General features: G+C 49.6%; 2 protein-coding genes across 5 annotated transcripts in view; one reads left to right on the forward strand and one right to left on the reverse strand.

The window, feature by feature from the left end:
* Positions 1-14,314, forward strand: part of CCNI (cyclin I) — a 35,428-nt gene extending 21,114 nt beyond the window's left edge. Inside the window, exons 3-7 of one of the 2 annotated variants that reach the window (XM_040585855.1) lie at positions 6,635-6,769; positions 10,515-10,589; positions 10,756-10,896; positions 11,733-11,963; positions 12,631-14,314. In XM_040585855.1, the coding sequence (XP_040441789.1) occupies positions 6,635-6,769; positions 10,515-10,589; positions 10,756-10,896; positions 11,733-11,963; positions 12,631-13,089 (1,041 nt within the window). In that variant the 3' untranslated portion in view covers positions 13,090-14,314. The remainder of the gene's footprint in view (positions 1-6,634; positions 6,770-10,514; positions 10,590-10,755; positions 10,897-11,732; positions 11,964-12,630) is intronic. The other variant, XM_040585861.1, reaches the window with a different exon arrangement.
* A 6,087-nt stretch (positions 14,315-20,401) lies between these two features.
* Positions 20,402-27,614, reverse strand: part of SEPTIN11 (septin 11) — a 61,232-nt gene continuing 54,019 nt past the window's right edge. For 2 of the 3 annotated variants that reach the window (XM_040585894.1, XM_040585889.1), the window contains one exon: positions 22,765-26,791. In XM_040585894.1, coding sequence (XP_040441828.1) covers positions 26,776-26,791 — 16 coding nt within the window. In that variant the 3' untranslated portion in view covers positions 22,765-26,775. Of the gene's footprint in view, positions 22,372-22,764; positions 26,792-27,614 lie in introns of those variants that run through there. The other variant, XM_040585902.1, reaches the window with a different exon arrangement.

Below are 27,614 nucleotides of genomic sequence, written 5' to 3' on the forward strand. Positions count from 1 at the left end.
ATTAGGGCTTGAGAAATCAAGCAGTAAAGACGGGTCAAAGGTTGAGATTTGCATGTTGCCAGGTAACCTTGCAGCAGAGAGATGTGTAAGCCAAGATCTTTAATTTTTGACAGAAACAGGGTGTCACTTATATCATTGCTCCTTTCTTGCTTGCTCTGGCTTTTTCTTTCTGTCTTCGCATTTGTTCTCTGTACCTCTTGAAGAATCAGGAGACCTCAGTTTACTTCCAGTTTTTCCACTGTCTCACCACATGTCCTTGGGTTGTTCTTTCAACCTTCTGTTTTATGCTGCAAGTAAATTGGAGGCTGACTTACCAATTTTGTACAACATTGTGAGGTTAATGCATCCAGCTCTTCTGCTTTGCTGAGCAGTAATCTCTCTCCCCGGTGTTTGTGCATGGTATTGTGCAGATGGCAGAGGTCATGCTGCTTGAGCTCTTTGCTGTGCCACTAAACTGCAGGCAAACCCTCCACAATGCCACTCATGAGCGGTATCCAGAGAGCACCTCTAATCCCCAGCTGGTCCAAACGAGAAGCAACCCAGTGGGTGTCAGCTGGGGGTTGCTCTGGCCTAAAAGGAGCAATCCTGAGACCCAAGGAGGGACTGATTTGGCTGCAGTGTTTACAGCTGCCCTTTTCAGACACCTCCCAGTCCTGATAAAGGTCACCTGCCTGCTCCCCAAGGAGCCTATGGCGGGACTAGGCAGAAACAAATAGGGGAAAGAGCAAAATACCTCTGTCTGGGACAGCAGATATTAAAGAGAAAAAATTACCAGGTAAGGTGCTTTTCCTAGATTAGGCAGCAATAAAATGGAGTCATGTTTGAGTTCACAGATAATAGGCTTTTTTGGACTGCATTTTCCAAAAGTCTCTAGGTATCCTTGTAGGTGATTTGCACTGTGCTTGCACTCTGGAGCCTGAGTCACAGCCTCCGGCCCTCCCGTCCCATGCAGCAAGCATGTAGTGAGCCCTGTGGCAGGGTTCCTGGGTTGGGGATGGTGACAAGGTGATATGGCTGTCAGTAAATGGGAAGCAGAACAACAGCTCTGTGTGCCTCTCGCCATCGCCAAGGCCTCGTGGCCACCTTTCTGACGGGACTCTTAAGAAACGGTGTGTGGGGCACTGATTTGGGAATCGGGCAAATAAAGACATTAACCGTCGCAGATGCTGGAGGCCTCAGGGCCGTGTGTTTTGTACGGGGTGCTGTATTCCTTCCCTTGGGCTCAATTACTGACCTCCGCGGTTGCTCACTTTGGAGCGGTAAAAAGACAGAAGCGGTGAGTGCAGCGTGGCTGTTACTCGGTACAGTCGAGCAACGCAGTCCCGGCATGTGAACTGGCCTCATGTTGTGTGATTTGAAGTACTTGAATTGTTCACAGCATGTTCATCGATAGAGTAAGTGACGGAGAGGATACTTCTTGATAACGAATCAAGCAAATAATGGCAGGAAGCAGGTCAACGTGATGTACACCTGTGTTACGCAAGAACGAGAGAGAAGCTGACCTCCCTCCACTTCCCATATGTGTCCCAAATGCATTCTGTTAGCTCTGTAGTTCGTGCAAGGTGGCTTCTTTGTGTCTGTGCTGAAACAAACCCAGTGTGTTGTGCTCTGAAAAGGTGGGACTTAGCATCATGCCTTCTGCTTGGAAAAGAAGATGCAGGTCTGTTGCTCACACGTGAGTATGGAATAGCTTTGATGACTTGCACATCTGATGGGGCTGTTGCGTTCCTTGGGTATCGCTTTTTGAGCTGATAGCAGCAGGGCTCGCTGTGTGCTCCACTCTGTCCATTGCTCCCACCGGCCTCTGGCTGGCTGGAGCTATTTGTGTGCTCTTCAGGTGGAAGACAGGGGAAAGAGCTGTGGAAACCTCTTACTTTATGGAGGTGCCAAGCAGGACTAAGTGGGATGGAGAGGGAGGAAGGGAGCAGTGGTTGGTCTCGTGCTCTGCAGGAGCATTCAGCCTGCCATGTTACATGTGGCTGTCGGTCCCAGGCACAAGGTAGACGAAGAGCTGTGAGCAAACGGCTGTACGTGTGCAGGGCAGTTTGTACAAGTTACTCCTAAGGCATCGCAGCCGCAGCGCCGTGTCTTTTCAGTCTCAGTAGAACTCTTGTCAAGCGCTTTTGCAAGAGCCCTGCCTGTGCTGCATGGGGTGTTCCTGCACAGCAAACCCGTTCTGAAATCCCTCATGCTTCGTGTAGCTGCCCGCCAGCTTCCTGCTGCGGGTGAGCCAAGCGGCGCCTCTTGCAAATATCTGCACGGGCACCAGGCCAGAGAAAAGCTCTCGGGCACCTGCACGGGCTCGGTCTGTGTTGGCTGGTGCAGGAGGGGGGGCAGGTAACGCAATCACACACACCCCCCCGCCTGCCCCCAGCAGCTGGGGGTCCTGGGCACCTGCAGTGGCACATGGTGAGTGGGGCTGCAGCTCAGTCAGGCGCCTGATCCCAGTGGTGGTTGTGGTTGAAGAGCGGGGAGTGCTGTCAGGTCTTTTTTTTTAATGGCTGGAGTCATGTGCACGTCTGCTAACCTTTGGTGCTGGGCTGGGCAACCAGATCTGTAGGTCAGGGCTTGCTCTGATCTGGCCTCTCCTCCAAAAAGAAAAGGAGAGGACAGAGTGCCAGCCAGAGGAGATGGATTGTCCTTCGGTTGTTAGGTCTGTCTTGGAGCAACCTGCTGCTGCTGCGTGAAAACAGAGTCTGCCATTGCTGTGCTGGGGTTAATTTTCCCTAATTATCATGCTAGGCTAGTGTGCTCTTCCACCCCGGGGGTTAAGTTCTGCAACGGTGGGTTTGTGGCGACAGAACAGCTGGCCACACACAGACCTGTACGTCTGTGGGAAACCACCTCCACACCAAAGAGCAACTTGTGCTTTCCAGCCCAAAGGGACTTCCTTGCTTTCAGTCACCGTAGCATCTCTTTTTTTTTCCTTCTAATTTTATGTAACTAAGGAACAGTGACCTCACTGTTTAATTAATCTTACAGTGCTGCATTTCTTATTTGTGTTACTAGGCTGACACAAGTACGCCTTCGAGGGAGAGGGATAAAGACCGATAGATTTGTGCAGGATGCTCCTGGCCCTGCTTGGAAGTAGCAGCAGGATTTGTGGTGCGGTGGGAGCCGTTCTCATTCCTTCTGCCTGTCTCGTAAACGGGGCCTTAACGACCTTTCCTAGTGCTGCTGGGGGGAGGTTTAAATGTGCCTGGTCTTTCTGTGCAAGGGAGTTCTCCCCCCTGCCCTTGTGCTCCTTTATTTGCAGTTAGAGGCTGGAGCAGACAGGCTTTTTGTAGGATTGATGTTACTGCAGAAGAGAGCTGGAGATGTCCCTCCTTTTCTTGCTTTCCCAGATGGTTCTTACGAAGCCAGATTTTATTCTGAAGCCTTACTTCTGTTGCACATGTACCTGGGTGTGAGTTCACTTTGCAGTTGTTCTTCACGTTAAAGGAACATGGTGCTCTGTGCAGGGACTGGTTTTGGTTTGTTTTAATTTTTTATCTTGCTTAGACAAACGGTTGGTTTTCAGTGGTTTAGATTAAACACCATTTCTTTTTCACATGGAAAGTTGTTGCTGGGGCTGAATGTGTGATTGCTATTCTTTACATTACGGCCTTGCCGTTTAAAGTTAACTCCCGAGTCTTGAAATACGGCCTCGCACTGCCCATGAAGGGTGAGAAGGTACAAGGACAGATCTCACAAGGACTGGACACTGAGAGGCAGCGTGGAAAGACAGTCTTTCCCTTCCCACCCGTGCTGTTTTTAGGAGGAGGCCTAACCTTTTGCTTTGGCCGGCACAGGGAGAAAGGCACGGAGCCAGGACAGACGCGCCAGGAGCCTGTTGAAGCCAGTGCCTGCTTCTGCTGGGGTCCAGCACGAGTGGGATTTGCCAGGAATGGAAGGGGATGGGAGAGATTCCCCCGGTGCTGCTGAGGCAGGGCCCTGCCTCCCCAGCAAGGAGTGCCACAGGTGCTGGTTTTGCCCCCTCTAGAGCAGACCCTGTGTCTCAGGAGGGAGTGCAGGGGGGACGGAGGCTGCTGTCCTGTTGATACAGCACCCAGGGGATGCAGCTCCCCTCTTGTTGGCCAAGGGCCCAAGCCCATTCCTGCTGCCTTCACCAGTGAAGCTGCTGTGGCGGGACCAGTTCAGTGATTTGAGAGTCAGAGGCAGGTTTTTTAAGTCGGGTTTATTTTGTTTGATGGCATGGTTTCAGGATGGCTTTTAGCAGGTACACACAGAGCTTACCCACTGGATTCACCCAGATACTGCATTTCCAAAATAATCCTTTAAGCTGCTTGAAATCTTTAAAGTCCACAATATTGTCCAGACCTGACTGTGGTTATAAGCTCTTTTGTAGTTTTGTCTCCCTCCATTTAAAACCAGGTGCAACGAGTAAAGCAATAAGGAACTTCATCTTTTCACTATCGCTCCTCCCTTTTCTGCCTGTTTTAGGTGCAGCTGTGCAGGCCTCCCTTTGCTACAGAAGCACGCTCTGTGAGGACAGCTAGTATTTAACATTGTGTTGCCCTTTTTTTTTAACTCCCCAGATACATTTTAGGTCCCTATCCCGCTGTCCAAAAGACGTTTTTAGCAGAGTATTTCATGAACTCCTTACTGCTCTGTGGTGCATTCATTACAGTCCCAGGGTGCATCGAACTAGGCATTTCTGGAACGAGTGCAACGTGTTGCAGACAGCAGGTGTCCTGCCCCTGGTGGGGCTCGGATTTCACCCTTAAATTGCAGTAAGCATTTTAGAAAGAAACATCGTTTCTTGGAATTAAGGAAATTAATTTTCTCTTCTCTCCTGAAAAACGGTAGGTGCTTTTTAAAAGGCCATGCTGTAGTCAGGTGGCATCCAGAGGCCCCAGCTGAGACCAGAGGCCCACCTGGATCAGACACAGTCCTGCTGACGCTGTTGCACCGTCAGGGCTAAAGGAGAGAAAACAAGGCAGGACTTTGTTCTCCTCAGGGGAGCACCTGATTCCGCACTGAAGGCACGTTTTGCAGGCAGGCAGAGGTAGTATCGCTTCATTAGCCCAGCTAGTACAGCTGAAAGAAACAGCTTTGAGATTGCACAACCCTGTGTCTTTAGACTAGATCCCTGCTGCCGTAGCGCTGTCACCGTCGTCGTTTTTCGAAGGGAATCAGGTGGCTGCATTTTGGCAAGACACGTGTCTGAGCAGCCGTAACCAGCTCTGTGCCCGCTGCCGCAGAGCCCAGAACTCAGCCCAGGGCACTCGAGCCCCACCACCTTCCCCACCCGTTCTGTTCCACTCGGTGCTGAACGTGGAGCTCAGCACCAGTAAGGAGGGTCAGCCTGGAGTAAAGATGGCATACTGCAAGTGACAGTGAAAGGTGCAAAGCTGGTGTCCTTGTGGAGGCCCTGGTGTAACGACAGTTCTGCCTTAAACACTCTGCTGTCACACGTGTTCTTGACTCCAAGGCAGGAGAGTCAGCAGACCTGTTACCAAGCACATTACTGTCTACGCAAGATGCACAGTAGGTACTTTTGTGATAGATGCAGCCTGAAGGATTGATTTTGCATCAGTAGTGGGTGGGTTTATTTTCTAAAATCCTGCTCCTTTCCCCCTACTGTGTTAACTGCTGGGAGGACAGCTCCAGCCCAGCCCAGCAGCAAGCCCTCGGCTTTCTCTTCCACAGAAGCTGGTCAGCCAGCATTTCATTTGGTTTCATTCTCTTAAACCATCTCAGCAGTAGCCAAATGAGCACAAGGACCCTGAGCACAGTGGAAGAAATTTGTTTGGTTTCACTTCTGGACAGATCCTTGCTAATCATCTTGAATAATCCCTGTTGAAGTGAGACCAGACATTTACTTGGCTGAATTGAAAGGCTCTAGAAAAGCTGTAAATATTTCTGAAGAAGGGCAGCAAGAAAGATTTGATGTCAGTGAGCGATCTGTACGTGTGGTTGAAATTCAGCTGCTGTCCAAACAGATCAATGGCAGTGACTTGGGCCAAAAATATATTTACATACACCCACCCCACAACAAACCAAACCCAAACTGTTTTTTAGGTGAAAATTTACCTGCTTTACCACGGTGCAGTTAACTGTACTGCTAAAGGTCTTCTGTAAGCTGTTTGGAATTTTCTTTTTTTAGCATACACTGAGCTAAAAATAATCCCTGTGATTTGAAGGAAAAATAAACTTTTCCTCTTAAAACACCAGCTCGGTCCCTCCCCTCTTCTGTTCGTCAGGAGCTGTGCATGTGCCCAGCTCCCACAGCATGTCTGGCTTTGTTCAAGGTGGGCATGTCTTTGCATCTGCCATGGTTCTAAGGAGGTTAAAAAACCCAAATCACTCAGAGCTAAGTTAGAGAATACCCTGTCAGTACTTGAGAAACGACAAGACATCCTTCCTCTCTTCCCCAACGCAGAGTGAAATCTCTGAGTGATGGTTGAGGTTGCTGTAAGGAAAGCTGTCTTTTCCAGGGAAAATTACTTGGGATAGGGTAAGTAACAGCAAGAACAAAGGGGTGATTCAGGCTGGCTCGAGGCCATCACCTCCCCCCCTTCCAAAGGAGGCTTTGTTTCCATGCTGAGTAACTCCTGTGGAGGTAAAATGTTTGGTCTTTTCTGACTCCCTCAGCCTGTGTATAAGAAAAGTTTGTTTTTCTCTCCAACAGGATGTAGCCATTTCTCCAAAGCAGAGGGATGAGGTCATTCAGTGGCTGGCCAAGCTCAAATACCAGTTCCACCTTTATCCAGAAACGCTCGCCCTGGCCATCAGCCTTTTGGACAGGTTTTTAGCTGCAGTAAAGGTAAATATTTGCAGAAACATACATTGAAATAGATTCATACCACCCATTCAGCTATTTCTGTGTACAGTCCTAGCAGCATGGCTGTACGGAAACGCCAACTTCCCCCCTCTGCCCTCACACCCGCTTCCTTTCTCAAACATGTGCAGGATGGTACCTGCACTGCTCCAGGAGCTCAGTTTCAGGTGGCCGTACTGGCAGCATGCTCTGCCGCCAGGAACGTCAGGAGGTAGATCCCTTCCGTAGTCTTTTTTCACCTGGTGAAAATAGCCATTGCTTGAATGAGAACACACAGTTCTCTGGGAACTGACTGAGTGCTTGGACCTGCTGAGACTTATTTTCCCTCTTTCCTCTGTTCTGCCCATTGCCATCATTAATGCAGCTCATTAGTTTAAACGTATACTAGCCCCAGAGAAGCGCCCTTCCTCTTCAGCTACGTGCGTGCTCTTAAACTGGTTTGAATGTTGAATTTGCCTCAGCGCAGTCCCTGTTCCTTCCTTCAAGCAATGAGAAAAAGAAGCTGCGTAGAGGTTATGCTTTAGATGAAAAGAAAACACTCCGCCTTAACCTAAACGGACTCATAAGGCTAAAGGAACTGCCTGCTAGCTTGCCGTTAGAAACGGGCCCAGCGCCCTCCGACAGTAATGTCAGGGACGGTCCCTACTCACCTTGTGATTTCTCTGGTGTTTTAACTGCATTTGATCTCATTTGTACCACCTAGAATTGCGGTGGGCACCTGCTAGCAGTGAACTAACTAAAGGAAACAAACGTGAGGACAGGTCTGGGCCTGGCAAGTGTGCTAGTGCAGGGAAATGAAAAAATTATTAAAAAAAAGAGGGGGTGGGGAAGAAGATACAGCTTGAGGAGATTGCTTTTTGGGGGAGTAGTTCACTACTAACCTGCTCTATATCCAGTCTGACAGACTTAAGAGCTTCCTGATACCAGGATACCAGTCAGACAGATGTGAAGGAGAGAGGTAAGGAGCATGGGTGCAGGCCATCAAAGTGATAAGCTGTCCCCTCCTGCTCTACTGAACAGAGAATGTATATATGCGCCCATTTGTTTTTAGGGCTGTTATACCATAGAAACTGGTGCTTTTTTAAAAAAGGAAAGTTAAAAATCAGCATCTGGGATCTGCTGCTCTTCTGTCCCTGCGGGACAGTCTGCTGCGGAAGCAAGTCAGATGTGCTGTGCTCGGGCTGTTTGGCACCCTTACAAGTGACTGAACAACCTGAAATCCCTGGCCTTGAGTTGTGAAGTCAGGCTGTAGGTGGCCTTATCTCTTGGCATATTTGCTCAGTTACATTCCCTGCTCGTCAAATCCGCAGTCTCATCTGCATGTGTGTCTAAGCTCGTCACCAGCACTGTTGGGTAAACAATATAGCTTAGGAAATCTGAACAGAAGAATGTGTTCTCAGCCTGTGCACTTGCATTTCAATATGACTTAGTTTGGTAGAATGCAGGCGACATCATCCATTAAGCTTTCCTTTAAATATTAATAAATATTGATAATACTTTCATTACAAGCCATGGAAGTTTTTTTTTTTTTTTTTTTTAAAGAGATCTTAAAAGAGCCAATTTACTGAAACACTGAGTTGGGAAGTAGATTTAAATCCCTCAACAGCTAATGCCCTCGAGTACAGTTTTTCTTTCAGTAATTTGCAGCAGCCAAGAAGTCTGCAAAGAGAGTATGAGAAGATGAGTAAGGAGTCCACTTCGTGCTTCAGGCATCGAGCAGGAATGTGGAAAGGTGTTTAGTCTGGGTGAGCATTGTTCAAACAGCTCGGGGCTTTGTGCTCCCTCCCCCAGTTTTCCTCTCCCATAAAGCTGTCATTCTTCTAATGCAGCTTAACTCCTGGATTTTTTACCAGGCGCTGCCATGTGGGATTTTATTATTAGGACAACTAGTCCCTTCCCTTCAGCGGGAACAGGCTTTGAAATTGCTCCAACTGGCTGCCCCTGGGGCTGTTACCCACTCCAGCAGTGCTGGTGTAACTCATTGCACAGCACTCGTTAACCCTCAACGGAGCGGCGCTTGCAGCCCATCCCAGCAGCGCCTGCTGGGGTGTGAAGAGCCAGCAAGGCAGGGAGAAGCTCCTGGGGGGGACCAGGGTGGTGACTGGGTTTCAACGTACTTTGGCAGAAGACACGGTGTTCCTTCCAGGTCAGTCCCTAGAGGGGATGCACTTGGATAGAAGGAGACAAAGTTATTGTTAAAAATAGTGGGGAGAAAAAGCTTCCCTGATGGTAGGAACCTGCTCTGGACACCTGTGCTTTTCCCTGAATGTGACACAGAAGGTGTCCTTCTTTGCTGAACATAATTTTGTGCTAACTTGACAGTTTTCTTTGAACCTGCGTGAATGGTCAAGAACAAGTTCCAGTCTTGCCCTAAGGGAATTCATTCTCTTTGCTTTCAGTGACACCTGAGTGCACAAGCAGATGTGGATGTGTGCATGCAGTGCCCCCGCTCCCAAGTGTGGATTTTCTACACATATTTAAGTAGAAGTTTAAAATGACGCTAGGAAACCAAACCTCTAGGCATAGCATGGCCCTTTTTAAGTAACTAAGGCTGAGCGTAGGTAAAGATTTTCAGTTTGGACACAATCCTGCATGGTTGTGGGGTGGGGTTTTTTTTGGCACTCACCCTTCAGCTACCCCATAAACTCTGTTGCATTTGCTAAAATTTACCTAGCAAGAATAAATCGTGGCAGCAGTTCAGGTTGTAAGTAGATTTTCACATTTGGTGCAGGATTTTCACTTACCTTTGCTTTCAGCATCTTCTAATGTGGAGAGAAGAGCACCAGCTGCCAGTAGGCTGTCGGAGGTGGGGGCACGGCTCTGCAGCTGGCTACCCGCTCGGCTGCAGCAAGGTTTAGGAACAGCGGCTCTGCACTTCCCGGCCCCCAGCCACTAAGGAGTTGCTGGCCGCATCCTATGGCTTTTATGCCGGTGCTGGAAGCCAAGTCAGACAGTCACATTGACAGAGATGGCTGCAGAGCGAAATCTCCAGCCGCTGTGCCATACTCAGCGCGCAGCCTGGTCCATCGCAGGGACTGCCCGCATGCTTACAGCCACGCAGCCTGCGGCCCCCCTCTGCCCCCAGCCGAGCCGCAGAAAAAGGAGGTTTTGATGCACATGAAAAATCACCCTTTCCCCTCCAAATTTCACTTACCCTGCCTAAAACAACTCACTGGAAGGGACCACCTCTCCTCTGACAATCCCCGAGCCACGGTTTTGAGAACTGCAATGTGAAATTACATGAGTAGTGGTTTTCACGGGTGTTTTACACATCCCTTGGCAAGGACAGTGTTTCATAAATTACCTTCTTTTTCCTGCCTATTCTGTGTCTGACCCCCAGCAGCACTAGCAGCAGAGCTCTGCTGAAGCAGATGGAGTGGCAATATTTATTTTTTTTTTGCCAGGTGACAGTCTGGCCCTTCTGATTCTCTCCTTCCTGTTTCTACTGCAGTGCCTAAACTCGAGCTCTTTCCACTCCAGTGCTGCACATCAGTGGGAGCCAGTTACGATCGCAGGGCTGGCAGGTTGCTGCTCTGCCTTACATCACGGAGTGTGGAGTTTTGCTTGGCATGGCTTGCCACCGCTGTGGCGTAGGAGGTCAGCCTGTCGATCCGGAACGCACTGCCTGGGCAGCCGAGACCCTGGGGCTCAGGATGTCCGACCAGAAAGGATTGAGCATAATTTTTGCATCACATTCACACAGAGACTTCTCTGCTTTTCTGTACTGTAGGCCCGTCCAAAGTACTTGAACTGTATTGCAATCAGCTGCTTCTTCCTTGCTGCAAAGACCATTGAGGAAGATGAGGTAATTTTTTTGTTCTTACCACCTTAGCATTGTGTGAACACAGCTCTCCCAGTCCTGCCTTTGCTTGCACATGGTGGCTGACGCTTGCCAGGACAGGAACGAAGCGTTTTGTGTGATTTCTATAATGACTGGTTCTCTCATTTCTTTTTTGTGTTGGCTTTTGCAGAGGATTCCAGTACTGAAGGTGTTGGCTCGGGATAGCTTTTGTGGTTGTTCTCCAGCTGAAATTCGCCGAATGGAGAAGATTATCCTGGATAAACTGAACTGGGATCTTCACATGGCAACGCCACTGGATTTCCTTCATATTGTAAGTAAAGGGCTGCTTGTGTTCTTTCTGGTGTCTGTCGGTGTACATAATGTATCGAGGTACCTAGACAAAAACTGTACCTGTAGGGGAGCGAAGACCTCAGGATGTGTTTGGAATTCCTCTGTACAAGTAGTTTCTGAAAGAAAAAGCCTTGCCAGAGAATTTCAGGAGACTTGTGACACTTGGGGTGCAATTTCCAAAACGTGGGCGTGCCATCTGACCATCTGGCCTGTTTTGAGGCATGTTAAACTACACACTAAGACTCGCCACTCCTGAGAAACATTGCCTCATAATCTTAATTGCTAGTGCGTTTGCTCAGAGCTAAATGCCAGGCAGCACAAAAGCAGTTAAGTACAGCCATGGAGAAAGCGCCGATGCTGGGCGATGGGTATGCTCTGTGCCTGCTGCAGAAGGGCATGGCCAGAGAACCAGATTCATGGGTAAGGCAAAGGGACGGAAAGTGTCCTGAGGTTCTCTTGAATTGCATCCTCTGCTTGCTTGAAAAGCGGTTTTTGTCTAGGACACCAACTGCCAGACCTGTGTTGCCGAGAGAGAAGGGTGGAAGGGGGTAGGCTTTTGCAGAGCCCCGGGAAGCCTGGTTCCCCAGGCAGACGATGTGTACGATGCCAGGTCCTGCCAGAAAGGTGGCACCAAGCTGCTGGCAGGTTCAACGCCTTGGTTTTTTTCCCCCACGGTGCAGAAATAGACTGTTAAGCTGGAGAATCCTTGTGCATCAGAGACGTGTCGCATGCCATTCTTGGAGTCTGACCTGGCTTTGCCTGTGGGGTTGCCTGTCAGCGACGCCAGCTGCCTCACGTGCTTGTTTCCCCCCCCAGTTCCACGCAGTTGCGGTGTCCAACAGGCCTCAGCTACTGACCATCCTGCCCAAGCTGAGTCCCTCTCAGCACGTGGCGGCGCTCACCAAGCAGCTGCTGCACTGCATGGCCTGTTACCAGCTGCTGCAGTTCAAGGGCTCCATGCTGGCGCTGGCCATCGTCAGCCTGGAGCTGGAGAAGCTGCTCCCCGACTGGCTGGCTCTCATCATCGAGCTGCTCCAGAAGGCACAGGTGAGGGGGTGCTGGTACCGCACATGGCAGCGGGGAGGGCCTGGGCGCTGCAGGAGGCTGTGTCTTGCTCCATCCTCCAGTGAGCCGAGCCAAGCCAAGCCAGCCGGGGCTTTCGGATCCCCAGCTGCTGCTCTCTGCCTGCAGTTACGCTTTTGCAAGGATGGCGGTGCTTCAGCCTGAAGCGAGGGTTTGTTTGGGACAGTTCTGCAGAGTTTTGATGGTGACTGCATGCAGTAGGTGACAAAGGGAGGAGCTGAGTGTCCTGGTGTATGCAGGCACTCTGCACTGCGGAGAAAACACCACACTGGGGAGAAAGTCCTGGTTAGCCGCTAAGTGCATGGGGTGGTCCTGACAAGTACTGCAAAGACAAACACTCCAGCTGCTGAAAATACGCAGTGAAACCTTCTAATATCCGAAAGGTTTCCCCTCTCCGCTATTCCCATGAGGCGTAAGAAGGAGCAGGGGTCTGCATCTTACCAAGTCATCGTGCTGGGGGTCTTTTTGGTCCTTTATCGCTTACTTTCTCCTGCATCCAGCATGTCATTGAGAAGTGAGGGGCCTGGGTGGCGGTGTGCTCAGAGCCTTTGCCCTGCCCTGGCTGACGGCCTCTCCTCTCCTTGGCAGCGATCCCGTAATGCCGGTATCTTTGCTTGTCTTCCCCCTCCAGATGGATAGCTCGCAGCTGATCCACTGCCGGGAGCTTGTGGCACATCACCTTTCCACTCTGCAGTCTTCTCTGCTGCCCAATTCTGTATATGTCTACAGTCCCCTCCAGCATACCCTGGTGACCTGTAACAGAGGAGCGTTCAAATGCCAGCCCTCCTCTGTCCCAGGGCCAGGTTTCTCCAAGGACAACGGCAGGCCAGAAGTGCCAGTCACAGGTACAGCCGCGCTCTACCAGCGTCTGCCAGCTCCCAGCGGTTGCAAGCAAGCCTCTGCCAAGCGTAAAGTGGAAGAGATGGAAGTGGATGACTTCTACGATGGTATCAAGCGTCTCTACAACGAAGACATTGCTCCAGAGGTAGTGGCTCTTGAAAACATGGGCTCTGTTTGTGGCGCTGATGTCTCGAGGCAGGAGGGCAACGTTTCCCCTTGTCCACCTTTACAGCCAGTCTCTGTTATGTAGCTGTGGGCGCACACCACCTGCTCCACCACAGCTACTCTAGAAACCGTGCAGAACCTGGCACCCTGTGTTCTCAGTGGGGGAAGAAGGGGCCATACCTTCTCAGGCTGAACTGAAGGGAGCCAAAAAACAGAAAAAAAAAATCCCAACCCTTTTTTGAATTTTTTTCTTGTGCGGCTAATTATAGTTCCACTATTTAAGCACTTAAAAACACAAAAAAGTATAAAAATCTAAAAAAAGACCCAAAAACCAAACAAAAAAAGTAGCAAAAAAATTGTTTCTTTCTAGTGTTGTCAGTTCCACTGTTTTTCTGCTCCTGTGTATTGTAACCCATCCTCCATGTCCAAGAGCTCACATCAGTCGTGCAGAGTTGTTCCAGGTTTCCCAGCCAACTACCACCTCTCTGATCCGATCTCCATCTGCTCCTTGCTCTCTTTCTGCTTGCTCCTTTTTTAATTCTCAGCAAGTCTTGTGCATGATGTTCTGTACTACCTGACCTTCATGACAGCTTTCTTTTTCCTTTCTAAAGAAAAAGACCTTTTTTGTTTTGTTAGCACTTTGGTGTTTAAATGTGATAATGTTTAAAAACTGGATTTAAATAAAAGGTTAGTCAGGAAAAAAACCAAAAACCAATGCTTGCAAGCTGCTCCACACTTAAGTAATAGCCACAGGAGTGTGAAAGTACTCTAGAAGAACACTCGGGCAGCCAGCCGCTGCTCTCTGTACCTTGCACAGAGACTTCTCCAGGTTGAAACAGTTTGTGTTTTCTAACACAGCAAACAGCTAATGGATTTTGTATCACTTCAACAAAAAATGGTATTTTTTTCTTGTTTGCACTCAGTGTGGATTTTCACCACTGCTTGACTCTACATCAAGTGTAAACCTTAAATTGTGCAGAGTCTGTTTTTTTCCCCATATGTTTCTACGCTTAGCATGTGACCCGCACTGCTCGGTGAGGTGCTGGGGCAGCTACGTACGCCTGAGGTTTGAAAGGTGTGTAATTATCAGCCACAAAACCAAAAGACCCTAACCCGGAAGTTTTGTGTTCATGTAACCTCTAACCAAGCGTAAAACCTTTAAAAACTTGTCTCTTAAATGTACACCTCTGTTTTCTCAGAATGACCCGTTCCAATTGTAAGCTCTCTCCACAGCCCTGAGGAAGGTATCGTACTTGGAGCCATTGTACTGATGAAAGCCTTCTGGTAGCAATAAAGAAAGTTGTCCTGGATTCCGAGTCTGGCGTTGTGCTTTTCACCCCCGTCCAGGATCAGTTTTACTTGGAGGCCGCAAGGGAGCTGCTCCGTGCCAGAGCTGTGGCAAAGCGACTTGAGGGGCGCTGGGCAGCCGGGGTGCCAGGGGAGCTGCACAACACAAACTCATCACCGCCTCTGCAGCGGTTCCAGCTCTAGCCCCAACTCCGGTGCTTCTCACTCCTTCCTCGGTCCCAAGGCTGGTCCCAAGGCTGTTGCTCCTCCCAGCTGAGCACAGGCCGCTTGGTGCATCCAGCTCACCCATCTTGCAGCCATCTCCTTTCTGCTATTCGGAACGGAACGCCTCGTTGGAGTCGTGTTTCCTGAGCTCAGGCTGGTTGTGGGTGCCTGCTTGCCTGACACCCCTTCCACTGAAAGGCACGTCTGGTAACGAAAACGTTAGCACAGAATTCCTTTCTGCTTTTCTCTGTAAACTCGTAGGCTATGGAATTGATTCTGCTCTGTAATCTCACCTTCTTCCCGGCTGGCTTTGAATTTCAGGAGGAGCCGGCCCCTCCTGCCTCACATCTCCTGAGGTGCCATTGGTTTTGTTGCGCGGAGTCCACTGTGACAGACACTTCTCGAGGTTTCAGCTCTCTTCCTGCCCGTGTCCTGGGGATCTCATCCCACAGACATATTTCTCGGCGGGGTGTGCGCCTTCCTTTTCCCCTTCCAGCCCTTTCTGTCCTCATGGTATAACCAGTCCCTGACCTTCTCTCTTCTCCCGTTGCTCGCTTTTCTTCAGCCAGGGTGCTGCGCAGGTTTGGGGCTTCACCTACCGCACCCCCAGCAGAACACCCCTTCGCCGCAGGAGCTCCGTCATCCTGACGCTCACTGCTCCAAACCCACTGCAAGGCGAACACCTTTTTCTGTTAAATTACACAGCACAACAGCTCGAAATAAAAGTAACTGCCCTGATTTCCAACACGAGATAAAACAACATTAGCATGAGAAAGATCAGAGCCAGGCCGTTTTCACACCGAGCCAGGCACCCGCGGTTTCTGCACAGAGGGGAGCCTGTGCGCGCTTGCTGCGTGTGAGCGGCGGTTCAAGTGATCCAGCTTGAAGGGAGCAGTTGCTCAGCGCTCCAGCTGCACCCGCGGTCAGAAGTGAGCCAGGCCTCTTCCAGCGGTGCCAGCCTGCACCGTACACCGCTGTGGAGAGAGTTTTTCAGGGAAGAAGATGGGCCCGAAGTGCCACGGCGTTGTCATCCCACGGCAATAAATCTAAGCCTCACCTTCTGCTGGCTTCTCCCCCTCCCCACGCTCCTTCCCTCCCAGTTTCAGGGATGCGCTCCCCATTCGGCTGCAGCAGCGGCAGCACACAGGCACGCGGGAGGATCCCGGCCCAAAGCCATCTGCAGACGCGCAGAAGGAGAGGAGTTGGCGCCGGGCTGGAGAAAGGAAGGTGTTTGCTTGTGCCAGCTGGCGGGACCCAGGCTGGAACAGAAGGGGGGGAAGCTGGGCGTCAGGAAAGAGATTTGGGTGCTGCCGGAGCAGTTCTGCTCTACCAGATGTGCTGCAGCCGTGGTTGTGAGGCGCTTTGTGAGAAGGCAACAGAGTTTTCCTTCTCACCATTTTCTCCTCCCGCAAAAAACAACAGGACGAGAGCAGGTCCTGGCTGTCCCCACACCAGGCGCATCCCCAGCTCGCACAGCCCTGGTAGCGGAGCCCTGCAGTGACGGAGCGAGGCTGCTGAGCTGCGCTGGGCCCCAGGTGTGCCACGTTTGCAGGCAAGAAACCTTTTATTTTTGTTGTTGCTTTGAGGAAAAGCAACAACTTTGTTGTTTGCAGCAAAGGGGCAGGGAGATGCCTCTAGCAAGAAGCAGCTTTTGAAAGTCACAAAATTACTTTTACGGTACCACCGCTGCCCTCAGAACTGCACTCGCTAAAGGCAGCGTTACTTCTGGCTCTGCAGGTATTAAGCACCACGCTGGAAAGGGGCAGGGCCCAGGAACCTTCCCAGCCCCCCTGCGCTGCACCAACCCGGAGTGCACCTGAGGCACCCGCCTGAAAAGGCAGGGCTCAAAACCTCCCCTGCTGCCAAGGCAGCCCTCACACCCCGGAGCCCCCAGCACCCAAGCACTCCCCCAGCCCCGGAGCAGATCGCAGAAGGAGGCACCTTTTTATCTTGTTGGCGCTATGCACAAGTCCACGCTGCTTGTCTTTCGCCTGGCTACAGGCAGCTCCAATGCAAACAAGGCTGGGACAGGCAAAGCCTGTCCCCAGTTGGGCAGATGCCCCCCTGCAGGGCCTGGCTGAGGCCGCTGCCCGGCTGTCTGCGTGCAGGCACTAGGACACTTGTGGGCCAGTTCCTAGCTGCGCTGCCCAGCAGCATCCTGTTGCCTTTTGCTCTTCTGGATGCAAAAGGAAAACTCCCTCTCTGCCACTGGGAATGCACCGCCTGAGGTCATCTCTTTCCTTCCTCTCTGCTTTTCCTGTGAGCACACTAGATTTCAACGCACCCTTTCAACCCACCAGCACGTATGGGACGCATCCACTGAGGGAATGCCCGGTTGTGCCTGTGGTACCTTGATACACCCGAGAGCCCGGCTGCACCATCGAGGCGTACAGATGCAGTGGGGTACAGAGGATTCACCTGCAAAACCACTCATGCCCCAGGTGCAGGCCCTGAGCTCTGCCATGAGCCAGGGGCAAAACATAACCGGACTCGGAGCGCCAGCTTAGCCCTCCTGTCCTGGTGCTGAGCTGGCTGGCTGAGCTGTGCTTTAGGGACCGGCCACCCTGGGTCTCGGAGGCCAGGGCTGGCACACAAGCCTCCACAGGGGACTGCAGCAATGTCACAAGGTGCTCTTCAGCTCTGCAGATCTCCTCCTGCTGCTGGTGCAGCAGGCACCCATATCCCAGGCCAGCTAGGGCCAGCAAGGAGCCCATGGAATGCAGGTCTGCATTGCTGGCTGCACTGGTGGACAGGTTTGCAGTGTTTTGCAGCTAAAAAGGCGATGTTCAAAGACAGGCTTGCCTTTCAAAATGAGCCACATCCCAGCACGACCAGCTCCCCCACACAGCAAGGTCCAGCTGATTTGGAAACAACCTGCATTGCCAGAGAGAAAATACATTTCCCACTTCTCACATTTCCTCCCCACAAACAAAAAACAACCAACCAACCACCAGGCAAAGACACAGCCCGAATGCAGCCCTCACCCATCGCCTCGCCACTCCACTAGCGGGCTGACTTGTATGTTGTTCCTGCTGTCAAAACACAGGACCATCCTGGAGCGCTGCCAGGGCTGCCTGTTACGCAGAGGAGAATATCCCCTGATGCCCGTGACTTCTCATATTCATGTGGCCTTCCCCCAAGCTTCACAGCACCCCAGTGCTTCATGCCGCGGACCTAGCGAAGATGGCGAGCACTGGGTCTGCCTGGTGTAGCAGAGGCCCAGAGCAGCAATGGCAGGAGTGCCGCTGAGCACAGGGGTCAGGTGAACGGCCAGCTGCAGGGAAACCAGTTGTAAACTGCAGGCTCAGCTCAGTGCTGCCTCACCTCCCTCTGGGGCAACGGGATAAACCCATTCCATGCACAAACCCATGCATGCCGCTGCTCAGCACAGTGCCCCAAACCCCAGGGAGCACCCGGGCGCGTGGCAGCTGTGTTTCGGCAGAGCACTGCTACTTGTTTCAAAGCCGCCTAGCAATACTCCCAGCTCACCTTTATGTGCCGCGCAGCTGTTACTCCCTGCAAGACCCCATCTTCCCTCAACATCTCACAGGGGTTTGCTTTGAAGACCTGATAGCAGTAACCTCTCTGCAATTTTCTCCACAACACTGCCTCAGAGAGATACCGATTCACCTCCTTCGTCCCAGTTAGCCCGGGGGGATCATTCATAAAGTATTTCTCTCTTACACAAGACCTGCAGATAGTGAGCGTGGGGGAGATGCTCGTTCCTCAAGCAGCTGGTAGGTGGATACCTCGGTCCCCTCTGGCAGGCATGCTGCCACCCAGCCCGCAGCCACATGGCACTGCGCCCCGCTGGCTGCTGCCATGGGGCACGTCCAACCTGGAAGCTGTCCTAGCTCTGCACTTTGGGAGCTCCTTAAAGCTCTTTTACTCTCCAGCAGCAACAGGAGGGTTAAGCCCACAAACGATTTTAAACTAGCTTAGTCCTGTGGATGAAGCGGCTTTCCCAGCTCTGCTGGGGGCATCTGATGACACCAAGCGACAAATAACCCCTCTGGGCTGTCCAACAACAGATTTCACACTGCAATTACCTCCCCACGCTGACACCTCTTCCCCCAAGAGCTGCGTGCCATGGAGGAGCGAGCCAAAGGCACGGCACCAGCCCCTCTGCCCAGCACAGAGGTGCGGGGAAGCCTTGGCAGCGCTCCTGCAGCTCAGCCCTGTCCGACACACATCTCGCTGCAAACACCGCCTGCAGCGCCCACACATGCTTTCCGTTCCCCTCCCTCTGCCCCAGCATCCACCACCACCAGACTGCTGGATGTCAGATGTTTCATCACGTTCCCCCCTCTTAAAGTTCCTTGTGCCTCTGTTCCCCATGAATTTACCTTTAAAAATAGAGAACAAAACCAATGAACCAAAAAAGCCCAAACCCCAAAACCTTCTGCAGATACCATCCGCCACAACAACCTGGGGCAACAAGTTCCAGAAGGGTACTGCCTGCTCTGTAAGAACGTTACTCTGTTTTGAGCTGATTTCCTTTTAGCTATGTGCTCTCTGGTTCTAGTCAGACAGCGGGGTAACTAGCAGGTCAGCACCCACCACCATCATCATAACTTAGCGGACTTTGTAACACAGAATCAGGCTAAATAAATTTAGGCTGCAAGGGACCTCTAGAGGACACCTGCTGCAACCTCCAAGCTCACAGCAGGGCTGATCCTCCCTCTCATCTCAGCCTTTCTCTCTCCAAACTGAGGCCTCCAAGCCTTTGCAGTCTCACCTGGCAGGCTGCTGCTCCATCCCATTTTGTCATTAGTGCCCTTCTCTAACTCCACTACGTCCTTCTGGAGACATGAAGTCCAGAGGTGCATGCAGGACTCAAGGCACCAGCACAGCAAAACTCTACAGCTGCAAAATAAAGGCAGGTCATGTAAGTGTTGGCATTTGGTTTGCACTTACCTGCTTCTTTTTATATAAAGCTTTAAAAAAAAAAATTCTATCTGAATTTAGTAGTCAACCAGCAAAAGGGTTTTGCCCTTCTTCGAACCTTCTTGACAGAGGAGCACTACTGGTGGGTCACCTAGCCCTGAGCCCCTCCAGCTGCTGAGAAACCACCTCCTCCAGTACAGCCCTGCACTTGCAAAGGGCACAAGTGCCCTAAAAGTCGAGGTCTGCAGAGCTCCTGGCAAAGCCCAGGGCTGACCTGGCAGACGGGAATCCATTGGGATACTCCTTCAGTGTTGCCAGCCTGCAAATTTGGTCATGACTTCCTACTGACACACAAGATTTCAGAGTCACAAGGCACAGCTACATGGCTAAGATTCCTCTCTTTAAGTACAGGACCCCCCCCCCCCCAAACAACACACCACCACCTAATTTTTTTCTTCTTACTTGCAGTAAATGATGCCCAGCCACCCATGACCAACCCTGGGTCCCAAACCACTGTCATCATCCCAACATGGGTGAGCTGACACAAGGTAGAGCCCAGCAGAATAGCTCTGTGCCCATCCAAGACCATGAACTAAATACGTAAGTGACTATTTCATGAGAGGCTATAGCACAGCGGTGGGATTTTATAGGCTAGACACCTACCAGCAGATAAACCCACACCACAATTTTTAAATGAAGGCAAAAAAAAAAGTCCAAGGAACATGAGAAACATAAGAAGAGGATTCCCTCCCCAAAACAGGGGCACTGGGGAGGGTCTCACTGCCCAGGGTGCTGCAGGGGCCGTCCCACAGGTGGGGTGGCCTCTGGGCAAGTAACCAACAGGTATTTTGGCAAGCTGGAGGCTACCACCATGGAGGGGGTTGCAAAGACAAGCCAAGACAAGGCCCCTGGGTGGTCCCTGACACTGCAGACTGGCCTAGGTGCCAACACTGAAAAAAGAGAGACACAGCACTTGTAAATGGGGTGTTTTAATGGGCAAGACATTTTCTCAGTAAACAGCAACCGCCTTCATGCGCAGAGAACCCCAGGCCAGAGATGAGTCGCCCTGGATGAGGCACAGGGGTGGCTCAAGGACCAGCAGCCCCAGTCCCGCAGCAGCCCTTGGCTGCAGGGTTACCGATTCACTTCAGATAACGTGTGGCTCGGCCCGTCACTTTTTGCTAGGTATGGCTGGCCCGGTGCATGCAGAGCTGCTGCCTAAGCCCTGTCAAAACAAGAAGGCTTCCCTCCTGCAACCTGCTCCCAGTTAGCAAAGCACCTGCAGTTTTGCAGAGTAAGAAAGGACTTGACACAGGCAAGGTTTAATCCAACAACACCCTCAAGGCCTCAGCCTGTGCGGCGGTAGGGACTCTGTTTCATCCTCCAAAGGCTGGATGTGAAATGTTTTTTAGATCTGGCTCTCCTGGTAAGCACCAGTGGCTGGAGTGCAGACCCTCACCTGAGAGTGCTGAAGGCTAAGGAGTGGGGCAGGCCCCGTTGTCAGTATCAATGCAAAATCTGCCCTAAGCTACATTTGTGCTAATATCCCTATCCCTTCAACTTGAGCAACGGTCAGCAATGCCATTTACATACCAGGTAAATCATTACAGCATATGCGCAAGGCCAATATTTAATAATCTTCCCGATTGTATCTATAAAGTCACTTAGTTGGCTGCAAAGGTTTTCCAGGATAAACAGTTCTTCTGCCACTTTAGAAAAATACCACCAGGCTGGCAGGAGTGTCTAACCCTTGTCACTGAAAAGTGCTGAAAAATATTGTGCTTCTTTAAAAAAACCCAGCAGGTTTCAGCAGAGACCCGTGGCAGCTTGCGCTTCGCACACAGATTGAGGAGGCAAACCCTGGATGATTTAATAGCATCTTTTCCACGGCAGGTTAAAGGAGGTGAATTCCTTGATTAAGGGTCACAGATGAGAAGAATAAATCACTAGTATTCGGTTAAAGAAAAAAAAAAAAAAAAGTGCATCACCCCACATGAAAAAATATCCAGAGAGGATCATCAGGCTGTCCCCTTCCATCCACCCCAACCCAGCTAGAGGTCACTACACACCAAGTTTACGAGCTTTGTTTTTACCTTCAAACAATCCTTTGGCACTTCTCAAGCTTTTTGACTGAATTCACTTCCAAAGTAAACAAGTTAGAAAGTTGAACAGCTATCCCATGTTCAGGATTGGTAAAAAAAAATTATCACTAATTAGGCTTCATGAAAACAAAATGAAGCCCTCAAGCGAAGTACAAGTCCGTGCAGCTCAGTTGTACAAGAAGAGATACCTACTTTGCTCATACGCAGGCAGATCAGCCAGAAAATAGTAAGGCCTTGGCTGCCCAGAACAGGCTCCATCAGCACATGGTGTGCGACAGCCATCCCCGCCTCGTGCGGCTGCGGACTGAAAACAAGAAGTCACCCAGGTCTAAGGACTTATTTTCAGCACGTGTCGGAGGAGCACGACGTACTTGTGATGAAGCTGTGGTGTCCAAAGCAGCCAGACGTGTTCTTTAGAGGCAGAAATGAAATACTCCAGCTCTACACGCTCACCCTCATTCACAGTCCGTCATTCTATTTGTCATCAGCAACACGTGTGTATTATGGCAAAAGGAAAGAAAATGGGAGGGGGGAGAAAAGAAAACCCACAAAACTAACCCGGTGCAGTATGTCACATCATGGCCAAGCTCCCTCCTCCAGCCGTTACCTCTGTCATTTTTGGAAGCCTCAATTCTGTCGGAGACACGCTGGGAGCAGACAGATCCCGCACAGAGACACACAGCACAGTGCACCCTCAGACGCACAGGTGAAAAACAAAAAGGGAAGGAGAGAAGGGCAGACGTGATGGAAGAATGAGATGGCTCTTCTCCTGGCGCCCGTAGCTGCAGGCTCTTCCAGTGCCCTACTGTCCACTGGGAGAGAGGGTGTGGGGGCTTTGGCAAGATGACGTTTACATAAAGAAGAAGCTACAGAAAAAGAGAAAAACAGAAAAGAAAAGAAACAGAGATTCAGAATTGAAATGAAAAAGTGGGAGAGAGAAGAGAGAGAGAGAGGAAAAAAAAAAAAAAGGAGGAACAACATTTTAAAGGAAGTAAGCCATGAAGGAAGGAATGCGCCAGGGAGGTGTCATACAACCCAACTATACCGGGGAGGCCTGGACCTCTCCAAGACACCAGCTGATTTGGAGAACAAACCGCCACAAAAAGCGACTGACAAACACTGGCACAAACCTACAGAGGCATCTCCAAAACACAACCCAGCTACTGGGAAACTTCGCGTTGCCTCGGCCTCTCCTTTCACACAGTTACAAAATGGCAACAGCAAAACAAAGTCACAAAGGCCACGCAAAGACCAAGGCATTTGGGTAAAAATATATTTCCTCTCCCCACTTCAAGTGTTGGCACTATTTGCGTATATAACCTAAAGCATATACAAGAAACGACTGAGTTTAGCTACAAGGTTATTATTCAATTTGTAGTTCAAAAACTGAAATATTTTAACATCAAATAAAGTGACAATATCTAACAGATGCATACATATAATTTGCATTAACACTGTATGTAGGTTAAACAATTATTTAGTTACAAACACAGGTTATTTTCAAATAGCAAGGTAATAAAGTTCTACATCTATAGTTTAAGGCAATCGGGATATTAAAAATGTATACAAATACAATATTTCTACCGCTGTTCACAGCTTTATTTTCTGTCAATTAAAAAAAACCCTTCATATTTGTATAGTTCCATGCTGATACAGGCTGATGAGAGCATCATGGATATTATACACTGCAAATGCAACCAGGGTCCTTGGAGAAGAGACAAACATGCGGCTCTTCTAACACCTTAGAAGGGCAAACGGTAACTGGATTCAAATGGACATTATCTGATATGATCACAAACAAAAAGACATTTCCATTTTCACTTGGACGTTTTAGGAGAAGCTGAATGAGAGCTACCTGGAGAAACACTGGTCATGTTAAATAAAGACACGCTGGAAGAGACACACACAAATCCAAATCTCCTCGACAGGATGTCAAGCTGTCAAAAGCACACAGAGGGGGTGACACCAGCTGCAGTTTTCGGGCTGGCGGGGAGCCCAGAGGGTGGGTGTCCGTCACTGTTCCCCCCCTCCCTGGCAGCACCACACACTGCAGGAGATGCAAGGTGATGGTGCATGGAACACCTGTGAGCTCAAAGGGCACCTTCCTACTTACTGCCCTCCTGGACAGGAACAGTGCAACCCCAGTGAGGTTTTAGGGGAGCAAACCCTTGTTCACCTCTGCCTTTTTGGCCGACTGCCAGACACACGCGTGCCCACCTCTACAGAGCTATCGCGGCCCCTCTCAGCGACCTGGATTTTGCGTGTTTTCCCATTCTGAGGGTTCACTTCATGCCCTGGGAACACCATCATCCCAGAAACACACATTTTAGTGTGCTTTCCTGGTCCTTTTTATTATCCTAAGGTTTGAAATCCACCTTGTCAGGAACATTCGGCATTATCAGCAAGTTACTATCACTGCCTAATGCACATTAAAGGCTGCAGTGCCTCTCAAGCCAGGCTTCTGCCCATGCAACTGCCTCCCACAGTTCCACCAGCTGGCTTGGTAGCTTCAAGCACGCAGAGAAGCTGCGCAGCGTTGCTTTAGGCATCCAACAGAAGCTGGAAGGCATGTTCCCTACGGCTTCTTTCCAACATCTTGGCAAAAGCAGATTATTGCAGAAAGTTTTAAAGTAGTTTTAACCATGCCACTTGTAAGGAAGCGGACTTAAAGACACACCCCCCAGAAAAAACACACCTGGTTTCATATCAGTAGTGAAGCAGAAAGAGTGAGTCTTTTACTCCTATACTTACATGCAAAGGTAAAAGCACATCCAACTAGATGTGAGTGTATGATTTGCTTCATGCAGAATCAGGTGCTACTGTGAAAAAAGGTGTAAGTAAAGAAAGAAGTGCAGCAGTAACAAGCTAAACATGGCCCGGGAGTTTAAGGAAAAAAAAAAAAAAAAAAAAAAAGTCATTAACATCTCCTTGGCAAAAAACCCAAACCAGTACCTTTAACTTCTACAAGTTCACAGTTTATTCCCAGTTTCTCCAAAACAGCTTGCTTTTGGCTGGAGAAAGAAACTCAGCCACAAATACATTAACACACTTGGCCACAGCTTTCTGTTAAAAAAATAATAATAAAAAATATGTATAGCTAGACATAGCTGATTTCCCCTGCCAAACGTCCCTTGAAGGGCTGTTAAATGAAGCAGGACAAATAAACGTTAAAATTAGTTTTCCACTTGGCACAAAATGTCGGTAATTAAAAAGAGGACATGCACAGAGACAGCTGAAGCACAGCATACCAACACAAGTATTCAGTGATGTGCATATGATGTCACTGTAAAAAAACCTGACAAAATCCAAACTTATTCCTTGATAACTCAAGATTTTAAAGCTTCATTTGCCAGAAGACACAGAACCATAGTTTCATTTTTCCAAACAACTCCCTAGCAGACCTATTGAACTTGACAAAAAATGCATCATGATTAATAAGACCAGGTAAAAAAACCACACCCCAAAACCACACCCAAAAACCAAACACATAAAAAAAAAAAACAGAAGAGAAAAAGGAAAAGTCTCAACTGTTTCATTTCCAGCTTATTCATCTTCAATCAATTTTTGCTGTCTGTCTAAGACACTGTATTTAGATGTCCTCTTCCCAAAGCCATGTTTAAGCAGTGAAGGTTAAAAAGCAAGACAACACAAAGGCCAACCTCCAAACACATTTCACAGTCCAGCACTTCAAAAAAGGTGGTAATTCTGCCTTTTTTTTTTTTCCCCTCCCAGAGAGGCAAGAAACTCCATCCCAGAAACAAGCAAAGAACTGCAGTGTGCAAGACTTAAGTGGAAAGAGTTATTTAAGAGTGCTTTAAGGAAAGAAACAGGAGACTACCTAGCTAGGAGCAGTGGAAATGCTGGCTGTACATCAGCAGAAGAGAAAGAAATCCAGAAGTCATAGAGTAAGCATGGCTCGCCACTTCTTGGGAAGGAAGGGAAAGAGCCTGTCCGAAAAGCAATAGCATAGAAAATACACATTAAACAGACCAATATTCACCCGTGCTGGCCATGCAGTGAGGCCTAGCTGATGGTAAGTCCCCTTTGCACATTCAAGGGACATCTGAATGGGACATTGTCCCTGGCGCAGGAGGGCTGGTGGGAAGCGTAGGGAATGTACGTCTAGGCACCTTCTCTCCCATGACATGAAATTCTGGATCCCACAGCTTTGCAAGTCTGTATTTAAGTGCATGCAGGAATCCTTCTAGAATCATAGAATCATTTAGGTTGGAAAAGACCTTTAAGATCACCAAGTCCAACCGTTAACCCAGCACTGCCATCACTAAACCGTGTCCCTCCTGAAGGCTCTAAGAGGATGCTGAAGGCTATGCCTTCCCCCTTACCCAGGCGTTTGATTCCACAAGGACTGCTAAGTCTTCCTAAGATCACGCACATTGGAAACCAGGTACTATTTGAAGTGAGGTTTCAAAGGTTACGGTCAGGCAAGTAACCCATGGAAAGCAGTAATAAGGTACGGTCCTCCCAGGCACCTGCAGCGCCGCTCGGTCCCCACCGCAGCATTCAGCAGGTAGCTACTACACTGAACTGGAAGGGTGGCTGTGAAAATATGCCAGCACATGACAATAAATCCAAGCCAACTACTATGATCAAGTCAGACAACAACAACAGGAACTAATAAAAAAAATATCATGCAAATGTAATGGCATGCAAGGTCAGTTAAACTTTGGTTATCTACACACACATACCCCCCCTCCCTCTCCCCCAACAGCGGGACTCGTAATTGCTGTGACACATTAGCTATTGAAGGAATAGGGTCGGACTAAACTCCAGGGTTTAGCCACACCAGGGACAGGGCTATGACCCAGTAATTCCCTGCGGCTGGTTTCTGCAGAGCCGGGGACCCCCTTCAGCCCAGGGCTGCTGCAGCCAGCCCTCCGAGAGCTGGGTATACCAGCAACACTGAGGACCTGACCCAGCCAGTGATGATCACCTGAGCTGCTGATGTCCAGCCCTGACTCTCAGTTCCAATTTGGGGCCAAGAATGATTTGCTGCTGCTGGTTTTGACAAGAAGAATATATGGTATCGTTACTTTGCCCCTCCACCCACACCTGAACATCCAGTTGCATACAGTCCTGTACCCAATCCTTCTTCCTTCTTGTTCCCACTATGTTATTAGATGAGTTAATAGTTATTCATGTTAAAAAATGAAGAAAAAAAAAAGAAAAAAGATAAAAGAAAGAAAACAGATGGCAGAGACACATTACTGCAAAAGCAGGTGAATGCAGGAACATCCTTGGCTTGACAGGCTTTATGTGAAGCTTGCACTGCAAGTTAAAAAAAAGAACAAAAAAACAAAAAAGTTAGCAATAATTGAACTCAAAATGGAAAAAAAAAAAAAATCAAAATCAAAGAAAGCCGGGAGAGCCAACACCAGCAACCCGCTCTAGTGGGTGGGCATGCAGATGGATTATGGAACTATAAAGAAATTAAACCCTGAGGCTGGGCTCTACTCCAGCCTATGACAAGCAAAAGCAAAAAGAAAAACCAAGGGGCAGGACTACCTGAACCACCAAACACATCAGTTAGTCAAGGTTACAGGCGGTAACCACACAGCGGCTGGTGTCTTTAAGCTTCATTTTTTCAGAACGTGCATGGCCGGGGGGTACAGTTGCAGGTGTCCTGTTTGGGTCATGTTACGGGGTGCTCTCACGGAAGGCTCTGTGTGTAGCCTCACCCAAACGCGGGTGTCTCAGGACTGGGCACCACGATGTCTCCCAGCACTTTGGCACATCAGCATTCAGACACCAAGTCAGGTCCTTCAGACACCAACAAACCCCTCTTTTTACAGGGCGTTGGGCCAGGCCCTGACACGTGTCGCAGCTCAGGTTATAGCTGAATGTCACATCTTGGGGACTGCTTTGGGGCTAAGCATGACTCGTTGATGGCCAGACCAGTCACATTGGGCTGGAAATTATTGTGTAGAAAGGAAACTGGAAAAAAGTTTTTAATCTGATTTTCAGAAGTAGCTTGAAATAAACAGAAACAGAGCCCAAACAGATGGTCCCAGCTCCTGGGGGGGTTGAGGATGAGCACGTAACACAACAGCACATGTTGAGGCATGCATGTGGCCATCTACCAAACAACAGG

The sequence above is a fragment of the Falco naumanni genome, chromosome 1 (genome assembly GCF_017639655.2).
Source record: "Falco naumanni isolate bFalNau1 chromosome 1, bFalNau1.pat, whole genome shotgun sequence".
NCBI lineage: Eukaryota > Metazoa > Chordata > Aves > Falconiformes > Falconidae > Falco > Falco naumanni.